Raw genomic sequence first — 13,052 nt, forward strand, 5'->3', positions numbered from 1 at the left:
CTGCAGCAGCTCTGACCTCAGCTGACCTGCAGGTCTGGCAAGGGTGTGCCTTCTGGGCCAGCCTGGAGAGGAGGGAAGCAGCACGGGAGGGACTACGGTCTGTCATCCGTTGCAGCAGGACAGGTCAGTCACAGGTGCAACCTCTGAAAACACCTGGGACCTGGCTGCGTGGCAGCAGTACAAGAACTAGGATTAATTTTACCAGAAGACACAGCCAAGATCCACACAGGCGGGCCCAGGAGAGGCCCTGGCCTGGACAGGGCACGCACAGCCGTCCACGGTGGGGAGGGCAGCACCCTGGCCCACGGCCCCACTTGGGGAAGAGCCAGAGGCGGCCCAGGCCGTGCCTGCAGAGGAGCTGCCCCACGCTTACCCCGAGGAAGGGCCAGGACACAAAGCCCTGCTTGCTGCAAACGGGACACCTTGGCTGCCGGTTCCCCGGGCTGACAGCTGCCCTCTCACACATACTCCCCACAGTCGGAGATGATGACCTTCTGCTTGGGTTTCCCATCCTTGCTGCCCTGGGCCCTTGCAGGCAAAACAGAAGAGGAGGAATCAGGGGAGGGAGGGAGGGTGGAGAGGAAAGGGCAGCTCAGGATACCCGCCCCGCCCCCTGCCCCCCCACCCCCAGCAGCAGCAGCCGTGGCCTCTCTCTCCAGGCCCCGGAGCCCCCGCTCCTGCCCTCCCACACGGCTGTGCACCGGGGGCCCGGGCGGCCGCCCACCTCAATCTGCCGCAAGACGTCCAGGCCTTCCGTGATCTCCCCAAATACCACGTGCTTGCCGTCCAGCCAGTCCGTCTTGTCACACGTCAGGAAGAACTGGGAGCCGTTGGTGTTTGGGCCAGAGTTGACCATGGAGAGCAGGCCTGGGGGAGAGAACAACCACATGGACCCCCTCCACCCTGCTCCCGGCCCTCAGGACTGTCTGGTAGTAGAGGGAGGAGTGTAAATGCTGCTGGGATGTCTGGCCCTCAGAGGGTGTCTGTGCACACTGCTGTCAGCCTTTCAGTCAGGCTCAGACTCTGGGATGTACGGAGTCTTGGATGCCTTGTCTTCCACTCAACTGATAGTCAATGAAACGCTACGCATGGCTGTTTCAATCATTTTATACTAGTTTGTCCTTTCATTAATTCATTCAACGAATACTTATTACTTCATAACCAGGCACCTGTTGAACCCTGGGGACACTGGTCCCAGGCCTGGTGGAGCCCACAGTCTAGCGGAAAAGAGTCACTCACAAGTTAAATATTGATTCATCTCAGGAATGCAAGCTTGGTTTAATATCCAGAAACCAATGTAATAAACCGTATCAACAGAATAAAGAACAAAAACCACATAATAATCTCAATAGATGCAGGAAAAAAATCCAACACCTTTTCATGATAAAAACACCCAACAAACGAGGAATAAAAGGGAACTTCCTTAATCTGATAAAGGATATCTACAAAAAAACACATAGTTTTCCAATTCTAGGTATATACTTAAGAGAAATAAATACACATGCCCACACAAAAACCTAGATATGAATGTTCACAGCCGCATCATAATAGCCGAAAATTAGAAACAACCCAAATGTCCATCAACTTATGAATAAACTGTGGTATACCCATAAGTGGAATATTAATTGGCAATACAAAAAGAATGAAATACTGATACACACTATATTGTAGATGGACATGTTTTAAAACATTATGCTAAATAAAAGAAGCCAGTCACAAAAGCCTACAATTTTATGATTCTGTTTACATGAAATGCCCATAATAGGCAAATCCACAAAGAAGATTAGTGTTTGCCTAGGGCTGGGGGACAAGGGGATTAGGGAATGACTGCTAAAGAGTGTGGGGTTTCTTTTTGGAGGTGATGAAAACATTCTAAAATTATATGTGGGGATGGCTACGTGACTACGTGAATTCATTAGAAACCACTGAAATGTGTATTTTTAGTTTTTGGCCACACCATGCAGCATGCGGGATCTGAGTTCTCCAACCAGGGATCGAACTCACACACCCTGCCTTGGGAGCGTGGAGTCTTTAACCACTGGACCGCCAGGGAAGTCCCGAAATGTATACTTTAAATGGGTGAACTGAATGGTACGTGAATTCTATCTCAATGAAACTGTTAAAAAATAAAGATAATTATGCCCTGAAATAGTGAAGCCTAGTGGCAGAGATGTTTGCTCAGCGAATGAGAGCACAAAAGACAGTCACCTCAGACACACACACACACACACACACACTGGTGACAGTATCACAGAAGGCTTTCTGGAGGAAGTGACATCCGAGTTTAGTCTAAAAGGCCCAGGTTTGGCAGGGGCTGATGGAGTGTAGCGTGAGGAGCTGCAGTTCATCTGTGGCAACAAGAAACTCCACCCACCGTGGCTGGGCCTCTAAAACGTGTACTCCCTTCAAGTGGGGACTGAGTCCCACTCTACTTTCAGGCCGGAGTTGATCAGGGTGCCTGACACATAATGGACTGGCCCTGTGAATATCTGTTTTAAATATTTAAATATTTACTGCAGGTTTACTATGTGTCAGACACTGTTCCAGAATACAATGGTGAACAAGAAAGACTAAATCCTGCCCTCATGAGGCTGACATTCTCAGGAGAAATAAGACAATAATTAAGTAAAAGAGTAAATTTATAATATGATTTCCAGTAACCAGTAACCAGTGGGTGAAGAAAAATGAAGCTGATTAAAAAGAAGCGCAAGATGGTAGGAAAGCCCATTTTAGACAGAGAGGCAAGGACAGGCTTCTTGGACTAGACGACCTGTGGGCGATGCCCAGAGGAGATGAGGGGTGAAGCCTGTGGGTGCTGGAGGAGGAAGCCTCCAGGAGAGGAGCTGGCACCTGCCATGGCCCTGTGGCAAGTGAGCTCTGGGTGTCTGAGGAACAGCCAGACGGCAGTGGGGGCAGAGAGGGTGAGCAGCACAGTCCATGAGCTTGGAGAGGGGCCAGGACCCAGGGCAGCCGGCCTGTAGGACCAGACGCTACACGAGATGCGCCACGGGGGGGCTGTCAGCAGGAGAGCAACGTGATGAGAGTTACTCTTAAAAAGGACTGCTCTGACCACCTTGCAGAGATTAGACTCTGCGGGGGAAGAGGCAAGAGTGGAAGGAGGGAGATAAGCTCGGGGACGCTGGTGGTGGTGGAAGAAGGTGAAGAGCAGCTGCACCAGGAGGTGAACAGAAGACAGATGGACCTGCCATCCAGGCAACAGAGGAGGGGGGCAAGGATGAGTCCTAAGCTTCTGACCAAGCAGCCGGGTAGACGGTGGCTGAAACAGGGGAGATGGCGAGGGAGCGCTCGGGGGTGAAGAGCAAGAGCTGCTTGGGCACGTGAGGTCTGCGACCCCGCTGGGATGTCCAGGGAAGACAGCTGGAGAGCAGCAGCGAGACATACACGGGGCCGAGAGAAATTCAGCAGACATGAGGGAAAGCCCCGGGACGGGACAGGATTGTCTAGGGCAGTGACTCTAAATAGGGTAATGCTGCCCCCTCGAGGCTATTTGGAAAGTTCAAGGCATGGTTTTGGTTGTCAGTAATACTGGGGAGGAAGCAGGCATGTCCTGCAATGTCCCACCTAATGAAGAATTATTCTAAATCCTCTTAGACTTTCAATGCCCAGACAAACATTCATGCAGATGACAAATATCTGTTTATAATGATCTAAGCCTAGAACCTAACTCCATTTTACATGTAAATCCAAAGATTTATTATGTAGAATTTTTTCAGAAATGGACCTACCACATAAACTGAGGGAAGAGTCACTTTCTTTTCGTTCAGAATATTACCAAGAGATTTTCACTGTTTCAGAAAATCATGTTGCCGTGACTCTGGTGACATGACATGCCAGTGTCAGTCCACGTTGCTAACCTGCTCCAGGCAGAAGTTCATGTGTTTAAATATTCCATACATGCAGTTGTGTCCAAGCATCTAAATACCGAAATGCATACTGTTTTATTCTAAATTACTTTCCTTTATGTTATTTATTTATTTTTTTTTATAAATTTATTTATTTGTTTGTTTATTTTTGGCTGCATTGAGTCTTCGTTGCTGCCCGTGGGCTTTCTCTAGTTGTGGGGAGTGGGGGCTACTCTTTGTTGCAGTCCGCGGGCTTCTCATCGTGGTGGCTTATCTTACTGCAGAGCACAGGCTCTAGGCGCACAGGCTTCAGTAGTTGTGGCAGGCGGGCTTCAGTAGTTGTGGTACACGGGCTCAGCAGTTGTAGTTTGTGGGCTCCAGAGCGCAGGCTCAGCAGTTGTGGCACACAGGCCTAGCTGCTCCGTGGCATGTGGGTTCCTCCCAGACCAGGGCTCGAACCCGTGTCCCCTGCACTGGCAGGCGGACTCTGAACCACTGCACCACCAGGGAAGTCCCTCCTTTATGTTATAATACTACTTTTTAAAAATTAGGTATTGGCAGGATATATTAGCTGTGACTTTCATTTCAGCATATAGGAAAGTATCAGTTCTAAGAGGTGGGCACGAGGCTAACGCGTTAAGCACCGTTAAGTAAAGAGTAAGTGTAGACAGAGAAGAAAAACCAGGGCTGAGCTTTGAGTCCCTCTAGCAACTTGGAGGTGGGGAGGAGGAGAAAGCAAAGGAGACTGAAGATGAGCAGCCTATGAGGCACAAAGAGAACGGAAGATGAGGTGTTCTGCCAGCAAGTGAAGAAAGGGGTTCAGGAAGGGCGTGATTCATAGTATCAAGTGCTACTGAGAGGTGGAAAAAGAGGGCCGAGCCTTGGCTGCTGGCAAGATGGAGGCTGTTGGCATCTTCAACAAGAGCAAGGTGTGGTGGGGAAGGAAGTCTCACTGGAGGGGGCTGAGGAAAGAAACAGAAGCCATGAGCTTACACAACTCTCAAGAAGTTTTGCTAAAAAGGGACCAGAGAATTAATGTGGAAGCTGGAGGGGGAACACAGGGTCGAGGGAGAGTTATTTTATTTCTTTGAAGGCTGGCAGCACTGCAGCATGAGGGGGACTGGAGGAGGCAGTAAAGGGAGGGGAGGACCCAGGGTCTGATGGGAACTGAGAAGAGAGTACAGCAGATCTTTCTCATTGTTCCTACCGCTCAGTGAAATAAGAAGCAAGATCATTAGCTGGGAGGGCGAGTGGAGGGGGCAACGCTGGAGATCTGAGGATCGAGGAAAAGGAGTGTTTTCTTCTCAGCCTGTGGGTGAGGATCAATCAGTGACCTGCGAGGACTGCTGGGCGTGCTCCTCAGCCTGAAGGGGATCCGGTGCGTGGGCACGTGCTTTTCTCCAGCACACGGGAGTTTTGTACCAGGTGAGCAGGAGAGAGCAAGCAAAGGCAGTGTGGCTGGAAGGCGAGTGAGGGAAGCACAGCTGGTGACGGAGCCCGGGAAATGAGGAGGCAGACGCAAACAAACATCAGTGTTTTGGGGGTTGGGGAGGGGAGGGGTTGGGCCACGACTGTGTGAGCAGATGATACACTTCAACTATAAATACCTCAGAAAGGACATTACTGTGACCACGATGAAACCTGAATATGCACTGTAGGTGACAGTATTGTATCAGTGTTAATTTTCTGCTTTTGATAACTATATATTGTGGTAATACTAAAAATGCCCTTGTTCTTAGGAAATAACACAGTGAGGTATTTAGTGGTGAAAGTGCGTGAGGTCTCTGACTTACTCGCAAATGGCTGCTCCCAAATAGGCATTGTCTATAAATATATACAGAAAGAGACCAGAATAAGTGGGGAACGATGGTCACCAGCAAACAACTGGTGATGTGGCTGAACGGCATATAAAGGTTTACAGGCAGGGGCTCCTTGTTCTGTTCTGGTAAATTTTTGGTAAACTTGAAATTATATAAAATAAAAAGTTACAAAAACAGTAACAACACATCATTGTGGCAGCAGGAGCAGGCTATATGCCTTTTCCTCTTAAAAGGAGGCAAGCATGAACTTGAGTAAGTCAAAATAAAAACAAAAAACCTTTAGAAGCCTAAAGCTCTAGCCAGGCTGAACGCCTCTCCTCCGTTCACTGGGTGCCTTTTCCTCTTAAAAGGAGGCAAGCATGAACTTGAGTAAGTCAAAATAAAAACAAAAAACCTTTAGAAGCCTAAAGCTCTAGCCAGGCTGAACGCCTCTCCTCCGTTCACTGGGTGGCAGTCTGGAGACCAGAACCACAGCCCATCACTCCCCCCGCACAGCCACCTGGCCCCAGCCCGGCCCGCCGATCACCTCCCACCGATCGGGTCCCACCTGGTCCCATGTGTTTGAGAATAAAGTTTTCATCGTCAAACTTCTTCCCGTAGATGGACTTGCCCCCAGTGCCATTGTGGCTGGTGAAATCGCTGCCCTGGCACATGAACTGGGGGATGATGCGGTAGAAGCTGCTGCCCTTGAAGCCAAAGCCCTTCTCATGGATGCACAGGCAGCGGAAATTCTCTGGCGCCGAGAAAGGAAAAGGTACCCAGGTTAAAAATATCTAACTGGAGAGTTAAACCTCCAGCTCTCAGACTCTAAGAAAGTATATATTACCTTCACTTGAAGTAAACGTTTACTAGTGGTATGGCACACAAAGGGACTGAACAGACCAGGGGAATAGAACAGACAGTCCAGAAACAGACCAAGGTACATATAATTCAGTATTTCATAAAAGTTGTCATCTTAAAATCGTTGGGGCAAAAATGGACATTTTCTAAAATGGTGCTGGGACATATGAACAAACATTTGAAAAAAGGTGAAGCTGGATTTACAACTTAGCTCACTGCAAGAATAAATGGATCAGATATCTAAATGTAAAGAAAAAATTAATTATCGGTACTAGAGGACAACATGGGTTGGATTCTTCTATAACCTGGGTGTAAGGAAGGACTTTCCAACTATCACTCAAAACCCAGGGGCAATTAAAAAAAAAAAATTCAACAACTTTTGCATGGCAAAAAAACTATAAACAAAGTAAAAACAACAACAACAAATGACAAACTGGGAGAAATATTCATTGGCAACATATACCACAGAAAATCTAATATCCCCATATATGAAGAACTCTTAAAAAGTGGAAGGAAAAAAAGGATCAAACTTAACAGAAAAAGCGACAGAAGACATAAAAAAATCATTTTGGGGGGACAGTTTTTGTTATAAGTCATTAAATATATAAAAAGATATTCTTTGACAACCATAATAAGAAAAACATAAATTAAAACTATCAATACTTTGAGACACCATTTCTTGCCTATCAGACTAGCCAAAATTCAAAAACTTAAAAACACAATCTGTGAGTGAAGCCAGGGAAACAGGTATTCCCACACATTACTAGAGGGAATGCAAAATGATACCTCTTTGTAGGAGAATTTGTCAATATCTAACAAAACTACTTGTGCATTTACCCTTTGACCCAGTAACCCTGCTTTTAGGAATGACCCTGAAGGTATACCTCCAACGATATGAAATCCACATACACATTATTTGTAACTGCAGTATAATGGAAACAACCTAAATGCCCAAGCACCAGAATCTTGTTGAATAAACTATGGTATGTCCACCTTGTGAAGTATTATGAACAAGAATAGGAGATCTCTGTGAACTGATACGGAGTGATTTCCAGGATATGTTGTTTAGTGAAAAAAGCAAAGTGCAAAAGAGAATACACAATATGCTACATGCTGTGAAAGAAGGAAGGAAATAAGGAAATACTCCTATATCTGTTCATTTTTGCAAAAGGAAACAAAAGGAGGATTAACCAGGAACTAATGAAATTGGTTACTCATAGAAGGTGGGTGGGAATAGGGGCAGAGGGAGTGGGAGGGAGTGACACATCTCCATGTGTGCCTCTTGGTATAGTTTTGATTTCTGAAGCCTGTCAGTGTTTATTCAAGAAATAAAACTAAATCAATAAGGCCGGGGGTGGGGGTGGAACCCCTAAAATGGAACACAAAGAGAAACAAGTGAGAACTTAAGTTAAATGGATAACTTAGCCATACAGAAGAAAGGAATCTAAGAACTCTTTGAACACGGTATTTGGACCCTTTACAGACTGAAGAAGAAGAACTGCAAAAAAACTGTTTGTTGGTAGTGGTACAAATGTAGCAATTCTGAAACTATTTTGTACTGTAGGATTGAACAGTATGTGAATATACTGATGTTATTGGGAGCCAAGGCTCTCGCTGTGGGAGAAAGGTGATATAAATATGTAGTATTAGACAGAAATTAGAGTATCAGTATGAATTCATGACTTAAAGATATACATACACACATACACACACACACACACACACTTCCTACTGAAAGGCTGAAAGGACCTAGGCTCAGTGACACCCCAGAAGCAGTGTACCTACTCAGGATCCAGATCTTGATTTCTTTTTTTTTTTTTTTTTTTTAAATAAATTTATTTTATTTATTTATTTATTATTTTTGGCTGTGTTGGGTCTTTGTTGCCGTGCATGGGCTTTCTCTAGTTGCAGCGAGCGGGGGCTACTCTTCTTTGCGGTGCGTGGGCTTTGCACTGCAGTGGCTTCTCTTGTTGCGGAGCACAGGCTCCAGGCGCGCGAGCTTCAGCAGCCGTGGCTCACAGGCTGTAGAGCGCAGGCTCAGCAGCTGCGACCCACGGGCCCAGGTGCTCCGCGGCATGCGGGATCCTCCCGGACCAGGGCTCGAACCCGTGTCCCCCGTGTTGGCAGGCGGACTCTCAACCACTGTGCCACCAGGGAAGCCCCAGACCTTGATTTCTAATTATTATTTCCTACTAAAAGGAACAGGAGCTTCTTGGAGAAATGGCTGATTCCAGGGTCAGAGCAGAGACAGTACCAGATAAGCCCAGATCTTTTTATTGTACCAGAAAGTAAGGAAATGCTCAAAAAATGAGTGTCAAATGGATATGATATAGGAGCAGACTTGAGGGGGCTCCTGATGGCCAAACTTAGGACAGTCTGAGCAACTGACAAGTGAGTGAGTGTAATGGAGTAGAACATGAATAAAAAGACTCACGAGTGTACACTAACACACGGACCTACTAACGCAAAACAAATAAAGGGGGAAGGAAGAAGAGAAAGCTCTTATTCAGAGCAGATGGCTAATTAGAATAAATGTAGAAATGCTAATGTTTTTAATACAGAGGGAGCAATAATTAGAAAATTACCATCACGGTAATAATTGACTTAGTCTAGAATACCAAAAATCACCAGGTAAAAAGTCTTAAAGTGTCTCCTTAAAAGTCACTTATCAATTACAAAGGGGAATAAAAGTACCTTGTGAGTGGGGAAAAACTGGCAGCCACAACCTTAACCAGGTAACCCTCACCAGTAATGGAAAAATCGACATTAGTGACAGGGAGACAGACAAGTCACTTCTGGAGTACTGCAAAGAATGCCAAAAATAACCTGAATCTAATCGTGAGGAAACAAATCCAAATGAGGAACATTCTATAAAACAACTGGCCTGGAGTCTTCAAAAACGACAATGTCATAAAAGACAAAGGCTGAGGAACAGTTCCAGATTAAAGGAGATTAAACTGACACAACAAACACAGTACATGATTCTAGATTAGGGGGAGAAAGGTTTCTATGAAGGACAGTATTAGGATATCAGAAACGATATCCTGGGGACTTCCCTGGTGGTCCAGTGGTTAAGACTTGTGATCCCAGTGCAGGGGGCACAGGTTTGATCCCTGGTCGGGGAACTAAGATCCTGCATGCTGAATGCCTCGGCCAAAAAAAAAAAAAAGATTTCCTGTAAGGACAGCCCTAAATCAGTGCTCATTAGCGAGTGCTATGTCCCTGGGGGTCCAGGAACCAAGAAGTAGAAGCTGGAGTGGTCCTGGTTACCATCACTCCTGTTACTTTCCATCCCTGCAACTCAAGCCTCTGTGGATCTAGAGGTCCTGGTTCCTAGCGGGCACACCTTCACCAGTGGAGACAACCAGACTCCCATTACACTTTAAGCTATGCCACTGGGTGATCACTTCAGGCTCCTTGTGCCAGGTGACAAGCAGGAAAGAAAAGCAGTCATCATCTTGGCGAGATTCTTGACCTTGGTCTTTAGGAGGTAGGTCTGCTGTTACACAACAGGGCTGGTCAGAATACGTTTGGGGGACCCATGGGACCTCTCTTGTACTCCCCTGCCCAATCTTGATGGGCAGCCATGGCCTGGGAAGGGCACAATGACCAGGAGCTCAAATCCCCTTGGATAAAGGTCTAGGTCACCTCATCAGGTAAGCCATGTAGACAAGCAGAGAAGCCAGCTGAGGTGAGGGTGAGGAATCTGGAATAAAGTAAAGGAGGGAGATGACAAGTATCGTTTGTGGTTCTGAGACCAAGAGCAGCAATGGGATTATAGTTCCATTAACATTCCTCTAGAAGTTTCCCCAGAAAAAGAGACCAACCAGAGTCCTGGAGGAGCTGTTCCCAGGTGAAGTAAGTGGATCTGAGTTGCGAGATGGGTGGACTGCAATGGATGCTGTGGTTAAGCCCACAGATCCTCTCCAAGACCAAGACCCGCATTCCCTCACCCCCTCACCTCCCAGGAGTGTTGGATGCTACCAGCCCCAGGATGGGTCCCACCCAGGAAATGCCTTTGGCCAAAGAGAGCTGCCTCACCACTCCTGGGAATCAGCCAGAATTCATGACTGGTCCATATGAGGGTACAAAAGCCTGGCCCCCTGGCCTAAAATTCAGAGCTGGACATTCTGGAGGGATATCCAAGCTCCCAAACTCCCCATGGGATCAGCTGAGGTCTCTGTGTGACTGCAAGGCTGGTCAATTACTCTATTTTTGCCCCATCTACTCCACTCATTCTCTTACAGAAGTTGTTCCTGAGATCACTCCCCAATAAACTTCCTGCATCCACCTCTCCATGAGTCTGTTTCCCAGAAAAACTGACCTATAACAGCCAAAAACTGAGAAAAATCAAGTAGCAGTAACATGAATATATTTTTCAGAGATAGAGCAATAAAAGTCAAAATAATCACCTAAAAGAAAAGAATGTTGCCTCTGGCAGGGCAGAAAAATTATGACGATGGGGGAGCAGAAGAATGTCATGTTTTGTAACAAACTCCAAAGAACAATTTTCTTTAAACTGTATGCAATTATGACTTTGATAAGCATTAAAAAAAAAAAAAAAGCTAGATTGAAACAAAAAAAAGGATCATGGGTAAAAAGAGTAATTATGAATATTTAAGGAAATAGGCAACATACAACAACTGTCAATAGTAGTTACCTCTGTGAGATGGGCTGGAGAGAGTGAGGAGAAAAATTTTAGCTTTTAATTTATAACTTAAAAATTGTAACCTTCCAAGGGAGAAACCTGGCAGAGATCTCCTTAACCAAGTGGTCAAAGTTAACATCACAAACATTGGAACTGACCTCAAGTACTTCCTCATACGATGCACTAACAAGGAAACAACGTTCTTCTGAGGTATTCCTGCCGAAACACATAATCTAAATCTAATCACGCGGAAGTACCAGGCAAAGACAAACCGAGAAACAATCTTAGAAACAACTGGCCTGTCTCTTCAAAGATGTCAAGATCAAGAAAGACAATAAAAAACTGAGAAACTGTTAGAAATACAAGGAGACTAAGGAGACACCCCCCCCCCCACTAAATGCAATGTGTGACTCCTTGTCAAGGAACAGAAATTGTTAACATTACTATAAAGAACAATATTGGGATAAGTGATGAAATTTGAATATGACCTGAAGATTAGTTAATAGTGTTATACTGATGTTAAATTTCCTGATTTTGATAGCTGTACTATGATTATGTAAGAGAATATTCTTGTTCTTAGGAAATTCATACTGAAGAATGATGTATGTCTTCAACTTCCTCTCAACTAGTATGGGGGTAAAAAAATACACGTATGTATGTATGTATATAAACAAAATGATAAAGCATAAGGACAAAAAAGTAAATTAATCAACAGTTAAAGGATATATGAGAGTTCCTTGTACTATTCGTATAGAATTCTTATTCTATCTGTAAATTTGAAAATATATCAAAACAAAATTATTTTTAAAAACCCCAATAAAATCAAATGGGAGAGCAATTAAAACAAATCACAAAACTTTTAACTGCTTACTCTTTCTAACAGTCCTAAGCCTTTATGGAATTTCAAAAATGCCTGTTCTGGGAGTTCCCTGGCGGTCCAGTGGTTAGGACTCCATGCTTCCACTGCAGGGGGCATGCGTCCAATCCCTGGTCGGGGAACTAAGATCCCACAAGCCATGTGGCGTGGCAAAAAAAAGAAAGAAAAGCCTGTTCTGCCTCATTTGTCACTAGATGCTGGGATCTAAGATGCCTCAGATAGACTCAGGTAGAAATAGTCAAGGGCCCAGGAGTCCAGGCAGCTTCCTCAGCCACTAGCTTCCCGGCCATCCTGACCGGAGTCCTGCTCACCTGCTGTCATGGGAACGACGTCTGAACGCAGAGCATCTGGATGCGGCCTGCTGGCTTGTTCCTGACCTTGATGTCCATGTACACCTGAGGGTTTAACTGGGCCTTTTTTACAGCGGGCTCTCCCTAGACGCAGGAGAAATGGCCAGGTTAGAGAGAACAGCCTGACTCCCTGACTAGGAGAGCGAGTGTTCTTCTGAAGACACCCCAGAACCCACTGCAGCGAGCGGGCTGAGCAAGGCACCGACGGGAAAGGCCTTAGGCCCTGATGGGGCTGCAGAAGGCGGAGGCCATGGCCACGGCCCCCAGCCAGACACCCAGTGACAGGAGACCTCAGCACTGTCTACCCGGAGCCCCACCCCTCAGGCATTTTATCTCATCTCACTCCCTGAGACACGTCAGCTCGCTTCGCCTTCACTCTCCCCTGCAGTCACAGAACAATGCTTTTCTGGCTCAAAACACACAACTCTCAACAACTTCAACTTCCAGTTCAAGCCCACCCACCTTAGTCAGTTAAACGGACCCACTTGTGCAACACCACCCCCTTCCTCTATGCTTAGCCCTGCATATCCACAGGCTGGCTGCAGTGGAAGCAAGGAGGGCCTAAGTGCTCAGAGAGGAGACAGTGGAGGAAGTTGGGCCTTGCTTAGTGCTCCAAATGGACAAGGCTGATTAGATGATAAAACATTCAATAGA

At 46.0% G+C, this 13,052-nt stretch overlaps 1 protein-coding gene across 1 annotated transcript; it reads right to left on the reverse strand.

Annotated features, from left to right (window-relative positions):
• Positions 1-387: 387 nt before the first annotated feature.
• On the reverse strand, positions 388-12,476 carry LOC116743984 (peptidyl-prolyl cis-trans isomerase E-like). Its single transcript, XM_032613263.1, has 4 exons — positions 12,360-12,476; positions 6,231-6,416; positions 725-867; positions 388-521 (listed from the first exon to the last, which is right to left on the reverse strand). The coding sequence occupies exons 1-4, from the start codon at positions 12,367-12,369 to the stop codon at positions 459-461; spliced, it is 402 nt and encodes a 133-aa protein (XP_032469154.1). The 5' UTR covers positions 12,370-12,476; the 3' UTR covers positions 388-458.
• Between the last annotated feature and the right edge of the window lie 576 nt (positions 12,477-13,052).

The sequence above is a fragment of the Phocoena sinus genome, chromosome 1 (assembly GCF_008692025.1).
Source record: "Phocoena sinus isolate mPhoSin1 chromosome 1, mPhoSin1.pri, whole genome shotgun sequence".
NCBI classification, from domain to species: Eukaryota; Metazoa; Chordata; class Mammalia; order Artiodactyla; family Phocoenidae; genus Phocoena; species Phocoena sinus.

Coding starts and splice junctions, on each gene's coding strand:
- LOC116743984 (XM_032613263.1), bottom strand. Junction 868..6,230: donor TCTCAAACACATGGGACCAG/GTGGGACCCGAT, acceptor TCTCTCCCCCAG/GCCTGCTCTCCATGGTCAAC. Junction 522..724: donor ACGTCTTGCGGCAGATTGAG/GTGGGCGGCCGC, acceptor GCAAGGGCCCAG/GGCAGCAAGGATGGGAAACC.